This window comes from Gopherus evgoodei, chromosome 3, assembly GCF_007399415.2.
Source record: "Gopherus evgoodei ecotype Sinaloan lineage chromosome 3, rGopEvg1_v1.p, whole genome shotgun sequence".
NCBI classification, from domain to species: Eukaryota; Metazoa; Chordata; order Testudines; family Testudinidae; genus Gopherus; species Gopherus evgoodei.
In genome coordinates this window covers 77105945-77118538 of record NC_044324.1, presented here as the reverse complement: position 1 = coordinate 77118538, position 12594 = coordinate 77105945, and the positions used below count along the sequence as shown (strand labels likewise).

The window sequence follows — 12594 nt, the reverse complement described above, 5'->3', positions numbered from 1 at the left end:
CTATAGTCCTTTTACAGCAAGTGAACTGCATGGAAAAATTTGCACTCCCCCCCTCCCATAAAGCACAGGAAAGAGGGGAGGGTCTGAACGTAGCAGAACATAAATTAAACACAAACACAGAGAAGATGAATGTCAGCACTAAATCTATCATTTTCAAAGGACAGAAAGAAGCCTGGGGTTTGGAACACCTCTTACGTTGATGGTTTTATAGGCCTGCTTGTTTGTTTGACAATACATTTGGCCTACCAGCTGCAACTTATTTTGGTTTTGCTTAAAGGGATCACAAAGGCTGTTGGGTGACATTATATGGATTTGCTGTTGGCAAATATTTACAGATGTGGCAGGTGACACTCCCTATGATGAAAACTAATCCTTGTTTTACAGAGAAGTAGCTCATTTTAATCATTCACACAGACATTAACCTTTGAGGAGGATTTCAGATACATTTGCTTGAATATAAACGTGCTTAGCTAAAAGTAATGAAGGACAATGAAGTAACTCCCATTTCATATTAGCCTGTCAGTAGAAGAGTGAGAAGGAGGGAAAAAATGAAACCAAACCAAAAATAACCAAAACTTTTATAAATAAGATTTTTCCATCCATTTATATTGGAGAGAGATTACAATCATCTTTATCATTATGCTTCAAATTGTGAAGCCAAATGTATCCATCACCTGGGATGTTCTTGACCCATAATTTTTTCATATGCAATGGTCACCCTCAAAATGTCTGCAATTGCTATTATTCAAGACACACCCAAGATATGAGCTTTTCCTTCTATTAAGATATTGTTCTATTATTTATTGTTCCACTAATTGATATCTGCTAGCAAAATTATTACCTTTTATTGATAGTCATTGGAGCTGCTTCTCCACTTAAATACAATATCTCTGGAGAGGTGGAGAGGGGGAATAGCAACATCCTATAATAGAACAGATTCACCTGTGCAGCCTGGGTGGAAGATGCAATTATGGACACCATATTCCTTATGGTTGCCTTTTCCCCCTAATTTATATCATACAGTGAGTACATGGTAGTTTTAGCCTTGATTCCTGGGAGCTCCCTGGGCCCTAAAATAGTCAAACTATTCTTTCATGGGAAATGTTTATGATTTCTTAATGTTACTAAGAACAGTCCCACTTTGTATTTATAGCATGTTTGGAGCAGGCTGGACCTCACTGTCTGATATAGTGCCCAACATGGTTTGGGCCTGCCTACACTTGCAGTTAAACTGTTCTTAATATTAGCAACCATAGGAGGTACCGAATATAAGCTCTAAAATCTGTCATGTGGATCTAGGAGCAACACTTTGACCTTAATTATTTTAGGCTGGTTTAGATACTAGTTATACTAATATGGTTCAGCGTGAATGTATTTGTTTTTTGTTCTTTCTCCAGAGGAAGGGAAATGTCTAACCCTATGTTTCTTTGTTACAGCATTTTGTCCTTCCTTCAGAAAAAAACATGAGCTGGGGATTCCTGCGAGATATCCTAAGTGGAGTGAATAAATATTCAACAGGGATTGGCAGGATCTGGTTGGCTATTGTGTTTATATTCCGCTTGCTTGTCTATGTTGTGGCAGCAGAACATGTCTGGAAGGATGAACAGAAGGAATTTGAGTGCAACATCAGGCAACCGGGTTGTGAAAACGTCTGCTTTGACCACTTCTTCCCTATTTCCCAGATCAGGCTTTGGGCCTTGCAACTGATCATGGTCTCCACCCCTTCTCTTTTGGTCGTTCTCCATGTTGCCTATCGAGAGAGCAGGGAAAAGCGACTCAAAAAGAAACTTTACAAGACCCCAGGGAGCATGGATGGTGGATTGCTGTGTACTTATCTCATCAGCCTCATTTTCAAAACAGGATTTGAAATTGGTTTTCTGGTTTTGTTTTACACGTTGTATGGTGGATTCAACGTGCCACGGCTTGTGAAGTGTGACATGAGGCCATGTCCTAACACTGTAGATTGCTATATCTCCAAGCCCACAGAGAAGAAAGTCTTCCTCTATTTTGTGGTGGTGACTTCATCCTTGTGCATTGTATTAAATGTATGTGAACTGAGCTATCTGATTTTCAAATACACCATAAAATGTTGCCTTGAGAGATATGAGAAGAAAATTCAAACCATGAAAAGTGAGTGCCAGAAGCTGAAATACGTTCCGGCTGAAACAGCAAGTACAGCTCTGCTCCACAGCAATGCTTCACCAGAGCTTGTCAATATGCCAGATAAACCTGAAAGTAACTTACCTACTGACTTGAGAGAAGGATAAAAATGATATTGCCTGATGCTAAATAAACTGTTTGAATTATTCCTCTTACATGAGTTCAAAGAAATCCATGAATGGATAAGGAGGAACTTTTATTTCTATCTAGAAAATAGTGTATTCTCTTTCTCTTAAAAAAACTGTCAGATCCCTGCTATTGGGCTTTTGCCTTCCCATTCACCTGTATTACGTATTATTCAGGTTTGTTCAGGCTGACTCAAGGCAATGTAAAAGGTTGATATTTCTACTCAGAAGTAATATAAATACTAAAGCTTGTGATACATCATCTTGAAAGGACATTTGCTCAAATAGTTGTGTTTTGTATATTTTATGTGGCTGCTTTGGTTCAGTTTTTTGTTGCTTTTGAAGAGGATCTTTATGTCTTAAAGCTGAAAGACCCTGGGATTGGTTAGAATAGAGGAGTGAAAAGGGGATATAAAGCTGTACAGATTAGGTCACTCTGCCAATTCGAATCCAGCCCAGGACAATATGAGTAACTGAAAAGGATTGACAACTTGTGGGTGCTAACTGTCCTATGTGATTAGGTCACTATATGAGTGATGGGCTGAACCTAGATCTGTTTATATACTACTATTTGTACTATTTTACAACAACAATTAAACACACCTGCTGGCAGACTGATACCAAGGACTGACCTAGGTAGCTGTCTCTTAGCTACTTCAACAGCACTTATTGCTGTAGTAGTTGAGCACCTCACAATCTTTAATGTATTTATAATGTATTTACCTCCTGTGGGGGTATTTCTGCCCTTTATATAGGTGGCAGAAACAGACATGGAGATACTAAATGGCTTGCCTAAGATCACACAGGAAGTCTGCAGCACAGTAGGGAATTAATCCCACATTTCTCATGTCCCACAGTACCTCTGTAAGCACTGGACCTTCCTTCCTCTCTACAACTATAGAGATTGAATAACATTGTCAGCTATCAAAGTCCTGCTTCTCAGGTTTGGGTTAAGGCACACTAGCTAGGCACCATAGGTGGCGGTGAGAGGGTTTCAGAATGTGCTTCAAAATTACGGTCTTCTAAAATTAACATTATACAGTTAAACTAGAGGGGAGAGGAGTATTCCATGGAGCCTATTATTTTCCTGCTAACAGGTAGAAAGCGAGAGAAATTAGGACAGGAAAAAATTCATTCGCTATTGAAATCAGTGGGAAAAGATGACAATTGGTCTTTTCAACTTTAATTTCTATGGTAAGCATTTATGGTTTTGCCTAGGTTCAGCTGTTCCAATTTCTGATTTATTTCAATCTTCACTGAATTGAAGAGATTTAATACAGTATATATACACATTTTACTGCAGTAAGATAACTACTCCTGATTTACTCAGCCTTCTTTGCTATAACAGATTAATATTGCTTAGAATAATTTAAATTTTACAGTAGATATCAAACTGTGTGTTTTAAGAAGTGGATTCATGGGTCCATCCGTCTGTCCAACTTGCTAGGGATTAGAACTGGTTGAAATTGTTTGAAAAAATTCCCATTAAAAAACATATTTTTGCTGAAATAAATATCTTCCATGGGAAAATGTGGATTTTGACAAAAGTTTCAGCTAGAAAATTCATAATAAAAATACTTGTTTTGAAATAAATGTATTGATTTCAACATAAAATGTTTTTGTTTTCCATCCTGGGATTCCCCCAAGTATTCCCATGTTAAGGCACTTACATTAGGAAAAACATTCATGACGACTCTATTCTCTTTTACAGAGGAAAAGAATGTCCTCTGAGAAAGGAAGGTAGCCTGTGGTGATACTCTGTAAAAGAGAATATAGAGGACCTTTCCTGTGTCATCACCAGCTAACACAGACCATGGTTTATGTCTCTCCGATAAAAAAATATCCCCGGGGGAAAAAGAATAAATGTTAGCCGATCATTTAAATAACCTTTCCTTCAGAACAGCAGCTAGTTTAAGGAACAACTAATTAAAGCCTTACTGTTTTGAAAGACACTCAAGCCTATTGGTATAAAAGCAAATTGTGTTATTTCATATAGTGCTAGCTTTGCTAAAAATCAATGCACCTAATAAACTAAGCTATCATCATGTTTTTGAAGCCTGTGTGTGCATTCTCATTGTGTGTTTCTAAAAGGAAGCCTCTTAAGATATATGAAAGAATCGATTTCTGTTGCTTTCCTATTTACAAGGGCAGCAGAATCTAACTGAATTTTAGATGTCAGTCTGCCAGCTAGTGGGCAGTTTCAGATTTGCATCTTTAACAAAACTGCACCATAGCATCTATGTTGAATAGTAAAGATAGGACAATGCTTGACTAATCATACTTATCCGTTGTTGCTAGGATCATAGAATCATAAAAACATAAGGCTGAAAAGGACCTTGAGAGGTCAGCTAATCCATCCTCCCTCAAGGTGAAGCAAGACTTAATGTAACTAGGCCATCCCTGACAGGTGTTTGGCTAATCTGTTCTTAAAAAACTCAGATTATGGGGATTTCCCAGCCTCCCTTGATAATCTGTTCCGACACCCAGCTACCCTTAGAGTTGGAAAGTTTTTCCTAATAGCTATTCTAAATCTCTCTTACTGCAGATTAAGGCCATTACTTCTTGTCCTTCAGTGGACATGGAGGACAACTGAATTATTCTTCTAACAACTCTTAACATATTTGAAGACTTATCAGCTCCCAGCTTAGTCCTTTTTTGTCAAGGCTTACACATGCCCAGTTTTTTAAACATTTCCTGATAAGCCAGGTTTTCTAAAACTTTGATTATTTTTGTTGCTCTCCTCTGGACTTCCTTCAGTTTGTCCACATCTTTCTTAAAGTGTAGTGCCCAAAACTGAACAAATACTCCAGCTGAGGTCTCAGCAGTGACAACAATTAGCTCCAGGGTCTTACATATGACACTCCTGTTAATACACTCTGGAATTGTCTTTTTCACAACTGTGTCATGTTGTTGGCTCAAATTCAATTTGCGATCCAACATAACCTCCAGATCCTTTTCTGAAGTGCTATTGCCCAGCCAGTTAATCCCCATTTTGTTGTTCTTTCTAAGTGCCACACTTTGCATTTGTCTTTACTGAGTTTCATCTTGTTGAATTCAGATCAATTTTCTAATTTATCAAGATCATTTTTAATTCTAATCCTGTCCTCCAAAGTGCTAGAAACCCCTCCCAGCTTGGGGTCACTTTTGGAAGCATACTCTCCACTCCATTATCCAGTCAGTGAAAATGCTGACAAGTACTGAATCCTAAACAGATCCCATGTGGGACCCAATTAGATACGTCTTCCACCAGGCCTGTCAGCCAACTATTGATAGCTGTTCCTTGAGAATGGCTTTCCAACCAGTTGTGAACCCACGTTATAGTAATTTCATCTACACTGTATTTCCCTATGCCTGGCAAAATTTCAGCAAACATTTGCCATGCATTATCTATACAAAACGTAGCGTCCAAACTGCTTTCAAATGCATGAGTTGAGCTAGCTGTTCCACAAAAAGCATCAAATACTGAATGAAACAATTTTGCATTCCATAACAAAAGTCTATTCATCATGTACTTTTACCATTTGAATTGTCATAATGAGTAACCCTAGGAAAGGAAACTCAGTCCTAGCTTGACATCTGTCCATTTTTTGTCGATCCCTGATGTAGTGCATCCTTTGGCACACGGCTCGCCAGGGTAAGCACCCTGGCGGGCTGGGCCAGTTTGTTTACCTGCCACATCCGCAGGTTCGGCCGATCGCGGTTCCCACTGGACGTGGTTTGCTGCTCCAGGCCAACTGGGATGGTGGGACGTAGCGGCCAGCACATCCCTCAACCCACGCCACTTCCCGCAGCCCCCATTGGCCTGGAGTGGCAAACCGTGGCCAGTGGAAGCCGCGATTGGCTGAACCCGTGGATGCAGCAGGTAAACAAACTGGCCCAGCCCACCAGGTGCTTACCCTGGCTGGCTGCATGCCAAAGGTTGCCGATCCCTGCACCAACATCCTCTTCCTTTGAGAAAAAAGAGGCCAGCTTCAACTAAAGGTAAAAATACTTTATTTTGGAGGGGAGTGGGATTTTCTAAAACCATTACAATAATGAAAGAGGACTTTTTAATAGTGTTTACTTGAGAATCAGAGAGAGCAGCAAATACTGTAAACACCAACATAGGCTTTCAGTTAAATTTGTGCATTCGAGGACAGGGCTCAAACTGCCTCATAGAGGATATCTTGTGAATACCTCCCCACCCATTTGCAACATAACAGCCATGAGGCATCTATGTTATTTGCTTGCATGGAATAGTAATATTAGGAAACATGTTCCTCTGTCTCTGCAACTCATCCAGACTGAAACATGAGCAAAACTAATAGGGCTGTTGATTAATTGCAGTTAACTCGGGCGATTAACTAAAAAAATTAATTGCAATTAAAAAAATTAATCGTGAGTAATCTCACTTTTAATCACACTGTTAAACAATAGAATACCAATTGAAATGTATGAAATATTTTTGGATGTTTTTCTACATTTTCAAATATATTGATTTCAATTACAACACAGAATACAAAGTGTACAGTGCTCACTTTATATTATTTTTTATTACAAATATTTACCCTGCAAAAATGATAAAAGAAATAGTATGTTTCAATTCACCTCAGAGAAGTTCTGTAGTGCAATTTTTTTTATCGTGAAAGTGCAATTTACAAATGTAGATTTTTTTTGTTACATAACTGCACTCAAAAACAAAACAATGTAAAACTTCAGAGACTACAAGTCCATTCAGTCCTACTTCTTGTTCAGCCAATAACTCAGAAAAAAAAGTTTGTTACATTTTCAGGAGATAATGCTGCCTGTTTCTTATTTACAGTGTCACCTGAAAGTGAGAACAGGCATTTGCATGGCACTTTTGTAGCCAGCATTGCAAGTTATTTATCTGCCCAATATGCTAAACATTTGTATGCCCCTTCATGTTTCGTCCACCATTCCAGAGGACATGCTTCCATGCTGATGATGCTCATTAAAAAAATAATGCATTAATTAAATTTGTGATGGAACTTGAGGTGAGAATTGTATGTCTCCTGTTCTGTTTTACCCACATTCTGCCATATATTTCATGTCTCGGATGATGACCCAGCATGTTATTCATTTTAAGAACACTTTCACAGCAGATTTGACAAAACACCAAGAAGGTACCAATGTGAGATTTCTAAAAATAGCTACAGCACTGGACCCAAGGTTTAAGAATCTGAAGTGCCTTCCAAAATCTGATTGGGGCAGAGTGTGGAACATGCTTTCAGAAGTCTTAAAAAAGCAACACCCCAATGAGGGAACTACAGAACCTGCACCACCACCACCACAAAAAAAGAAATCAATCTTCTGCTGGTGGTATCTGACTCAGATGATGAAAATGAACATATGTCGGTCCTCTCTGCTTTGGATCATTATCGAACAAAACCCATCATCAGCACGGACACACGTCCTCTGGAATGGTGGTTGAAGCATGAATCTTTAGTGCATCTGGCATGTAAATGTGTTCCACCAGCTACAACAGTGTCATGCAAATGCCTGTTCTTATCTTCAGGAGACATTGTAAATAATAAGTGGGCAGCATTATCCAGGACCTGCTCTAGCAATTTCGCCGCCCCAAGCACGGCAGCATGCTGCTGGGGGGGCTCTGCCGCTCGCCGGTCCCGCGGCTCCGGTGGACCTCCCGCAGGCGTGCCTGTGGATGCTCCACCGGAGCAGTGAGGACCAGCGGACCCTCCACAGGGACGCCTGCGGGAGGTGCACCGGAGCCGTCTGACGCCCTCCCGGCAACCGGCAGAGCGCCCCCTGCGGCATGCCGCCCCAAGCATGCACTTGGCACGCTGGGGCCGGCCCTGGCATTATCTCTTGTAAATGTAAACAAACTTGTTTTTCTGAGTGATTGGCTGAACAAGAAGTAGGACTGAATGGACTTGTAGGCTCTAAAGTTTTACATTGTTTTATTTTTGAGTGCAGTTATGTAACAAAAAAACTCCAATATTTGTAAATTTCCCTTTCACGATAAAGAGATTGTACTACAGTACTTGCCTGAGGTGATTTCAATAAAAGAAATAGTATGTTTCATCATTTTTACAGTGCAAATATTTGTAATAAAAAATAACCCTCCCCACCAGTAGCAGTGCAGAAGTGAGGGTGGCAATACCATACCACGCTAGTCTTACTTCTGTGTTGCTGCCAGGGGTGGTACTGCCTTTAGAGCTAGGCTCTCGGCCAGCAGCACTGCCCTCTGGCTGCCCAGCTCTGAAGGCAGCACCGGCACCAGCATGAATGCGGAAGCAAGGGTGACAATACCATGATCCCCCAACAATAGCCTTGTGACCCCCACAACCCCGCTTTGGATCAGGAATCCCAGTTAGAACACCATGAAATTTCAGATTTAAATATGAGTTTTTAAATCTTATGACTGAAACTGACCAAAATGGACCATGAATTTAATAGGGCCCTACTTGGAACAATGTCTTAATAAATAAAGCACAAGATTACACTAGGAAACAGGATTACACTAGGAGCTCCTTGGCACACCTATCTACAATGTGTAAGAAAAAAGCTGTGTGATCATGGAGTGACATATGCTGGAGTTCTCATGCTGCCAGTACTAAAACATCCCTGGAATTTCTAAACATTATAGAGACAATTTCCTAACTCAAAACGTGTTGCATCCAACATGGGGGAATTCTGTATTATACCGCTCTTGACAGATAAAGAACTAATCACAGAACTAAAAAACTAATGGTAACATAGGTACAAGTGATCATGACTTGAGCACATTTATAATATGCAAACAGAATTAAGTCCCAACCAGTGATTGATATACGTGGTACTTTAAAAAGTCCAGTTTCACAAAGCAGAAAATAATTGAGCCAAAAATCAGTCAGGAGGAAGAATTTAGTCAGAAGACTGTGAATAAAAATTGGGAATTGTTTAATGACACTTTAGTAGAGGTCCAAAAAGCCACAATCACGGAAGAAGGCTACATCGGTAAATAAACATACATGGTTTAGTGGGGAAGTGAAGGAAGATGTGTGTGTGTGCACACACGTATGTATACACACACAAATGGAAGAAAGGGGAAGTTGATAGCAATGAATATAAATTGTAAGCTAGAAATTGTAGAAAATTGATAAGGGAAGCAAAGGGACACAAGGAGAAATCTATGATCAGCCAAGTAAAAGAAAATAAGGAGAAACTTTAAAAGGTATATTAGGAACAAAAAAGAATCCTAACAATGGTATTGGTCAATTACTAGATAGAAAAGGTAGAATTATCAATAATAATGCAGCAAAAGCAGAAGAGCCCAATAAATATTTCTGAACATAAGAACACAGGAACTGCCGTACTGGATCAGGCACACCTACATCTTTCCTCTGGGATCCCATTAGCGTGACTTGACCCTCTTCTCCTGTTCAAGCCAGCTACGTTTGTCCTGGTCGGCAAGCTTTTCTTATTCCAGTTCTACCTTCACTCTAAAGTCCCTAGCTCTACCTGCCTCTCCTCCTTGAGCAGCCTTTTCCACTCCAGCCTCCACAGCTCCGGCCCTCTCTAGCTCCATCTGCTCAGTCACTACATGGCCTGTAAGAGAAAAAAGGGACCTCTTCTGGCCCCTGGTTTGGAGCAGGTGTCCCATCCTGCCTCATGGGATATGAGTGCTGCATGGCCATTAGCTCTAATTTCTTCTGAACAGCAGCAGCAGACAGACCTGAGTGTGCACACAGGCTCAGGAGCTGCTCTTTCATGAGCTGCTTGTAATGCAGACTTGCTACCTAGCTTCTACCTGAGATAAATTAAGAAACCTGCTACCAACTTTCAGTTTAAGAGCAAAAGTATAACCCCGGCAACAGTTTTAAAAATCTTCACAGGCTACCCTGTAGATCCCAAACACGGTCATTGATCCTCGTGAGTGTGCCTTCCTGGCCATACTCTAGGACTGCTGAGAGGGGAATCCAACCCTCTGTGCTCTGGATCCCCTGGGGTGTGTTAGCCTGAATGGAGTCCTGCGACTGCCTCAATCTTGGTGTTGTCAGCAGGGCCAGCTCTGGCTTTTTTGCCGCCCCAAGAAAAAAGGAGGGGCGGGGCCACCGGAGCAGCAAAGCAGTGGGAAAAAACACAAAAAACAGTGCGGCTGGAGTGGCAAAGTGTGTGGGGGGAACACGGCACATCTGGAGTGGCAAATGAGGAGGAGGGGGGGAACGACACAAAACCAGAGCGGTTGGAGCAGCAAAGCAGGGGCACGGTGGGAGAAACAACGGTGCAGCCGGCAAAACAAAACAAAAAACCCTACAGGGTGGCCGGAGCCAGGGGCTCCCCGTGCTGCAGTGCGCGCGCCCGGTCAAGTGGAGGGGATGGGAGAGAGCTGGGGGGAGAGAGAGAAAGGGGGCGACCAGCGCTTCAGTGGGGTGCTCGCCACGCGGCCCCGACCGCTGCGCTGCCTGCCGGGGAGACTCCGCTCTGGTCGGTTGGGAGGGACGGACGGGGGCGTTTGCTGCAGGGCGCTCCCCTCCTCTGTGCCGCCGCCCCCTACACGGCGGCCGGAGTAGTGAACAAAAAAAGCGGCTGTGCCGCCCTAGGTTTGGCAGAATGGCGCCCCAAGCAGGAGCTTGCTCAGCTGGTGCCTGGAGCCGGACCTGGTTGTCAGGCCCATGCTCGGCCTGCAGTCCTTTTATTTGGCACCCTCTCCAAGTGTTGGACCCTGTCCAATCACCCACCTGCTCTGAGCACGGCCCTGACCCCTCTGACTTCCCAATGCTTAAACACACCTCTCTCCCAGAACTCCACTCAACCTGTGGGAAGTTTCCAGTTTCCAGTTTAACTGAGGGGAAAACAGTAGTTGTGAATCAGCGCACACACACTTTGTTCAGTCTAACAACTTTATGTTCTTTATACTTATGTATAAAGCACACAAAAGTATAGATCACAAAACAATACAACATTCTAAATGCAAGTGTCCCTCACTAACTCACCCTTCTCTTGGGAGATCATCTGTGCTCCATCAGGCAGGATCTTTCACACTATTGCCTACCCTGCCCCAGTCTGGCGCAAGATGGCGTTTGTCTCCAGTTCACTCCTGAGAGTCCCTTTATAGATTCCTGCTGGGGTCACCTGGTTCTTTTGTTCCACCTTTTGGTAATTTTCCATTTTTCCCAAGTCTCTTTTCCCCCTGCTCTTCAGTCAAGAGGAGGCAGTGTCTTCTCCCAGGTAGATCAAATGTATTGTCCTAAGGAGCTTTATTTTGAATGATTGTTAATTGCTGCTCACTCACCATTGCCTCTCTTGCCTGGCAGAGATGTTACAACTCTGCTAATTTATAGGAGATCAACATACATATAGGCTTTCCATGACACAGTAATTTAATAATATAATTTCATAAAATCATCCAAAATTTAAAAGTGGTACAGACAGAACTCCCAATTGGTCACACATACATCTAGGAACCAAGAATTTAGGTCAACCTTACAAGATGGGGGACTTTATCCTGGGAAGCAGTGACTTGGGCGACCGCTGCTGAAATACTATGTCCTGTTCTGGAGCCCACAATTGAAGAAGACTGTTGATAAATTAGAGGGTTTAGAGAAGAGCCAGGGGAATGATAAAAGAAATAGAAAACTGCCTTATACTCGCAGAGGTTCTCAAACTGGGTGGGGTTGGGGGTGAGACAGAGTATGTATTGGGGAGAGCAGGAGCAGCTTTTTTGGGGGGGAGAAACGTACTGTGCACATTTTATCCACAGCAATGAACAAGCAAAGCTGATTCCTTCAGACAAATCATGTCCTCAGGTGGCACTGTGTATATGACTAGACAGCGCTGTTCATTTTGACTGATTTCTATTAAGGTTGCATAGCATTATACAAATTCATTGCCATCTAGCTGCATGTTAATCCATTTGCTACAACCAAATTTAATTGAAGCATCGATCAGTAGCTGTTTTGCTTTCGCTCTCATTACAATGGACTGTTGGCTCTGTTTGAATCAATGCCTGTTTTTAATATTTAGTGAGAGTTTCATGTTAATTTTTTTTAATTGATACATGCATTTGTATAGCGGCAGCATAAACTGCTACAGACACAGAGAAAGGGGGCACAAATGTTTGAGAACCACTGCCTTAAAGTGATAGATTCAAGGAACTCAATCTATTTAGCTTAAAGAGAAGGTAAAGGGATGACTTGACCATACTCTATAAGCAGCAAGATGGGGAACACATACTTAATAATGGGCTCTTCAATCTAGCAGAGAAAGGTACAACACAATCCAATGGCTGTAAGTTGAAGTGAGACAAATTGAGATGGGAAATAAGGTTTACATACTCAACGGGAGTAATTAACCATTGGCACAATAT

General features: G+C 41.7%; 1 protein-coding gene and 1 long non-coding RNA gene across 2 annotated transcripts in view; one reads left to right on the top strand and one right to left on the bottom strand.

Moving 5' to 3' along the window:
* Positions 1 to 4302, top strand: part of GJB7 (gap junction protein beta 7) — a 26679-nt gene extending 22377 nt beyond the window's left edge. Inside the window, exon 2 of the mRNA XM_030555886.1 lies at positions 1437 to 4302. Within this exon, the coding sequence (XP_030411746.1) occupies positions 1464 to 2267 (804 nt within the window). The 5' untranslated portion in view covers positions 1437 to 1463 and the 3' untranslated portion in view covers positions 2268 to 4302. The remainder of the gene's footprint in view (positions 1 to 1436) is intronic.
* LOC115648372 overlaps positions 1 to 12594 on the bottom strand; it is a 26383-nt gene extending 13789 nt beyond the window's left edge. The window contains exon 1 of the long non-coding RNA XR_003999534.1: positions 11281 to 12594. This is a non-coding gene — a long non-coding RNA (uncharacterized LOC115648372). The remainder of the gene's footprint in view (positions 1 to 11280) is intronic.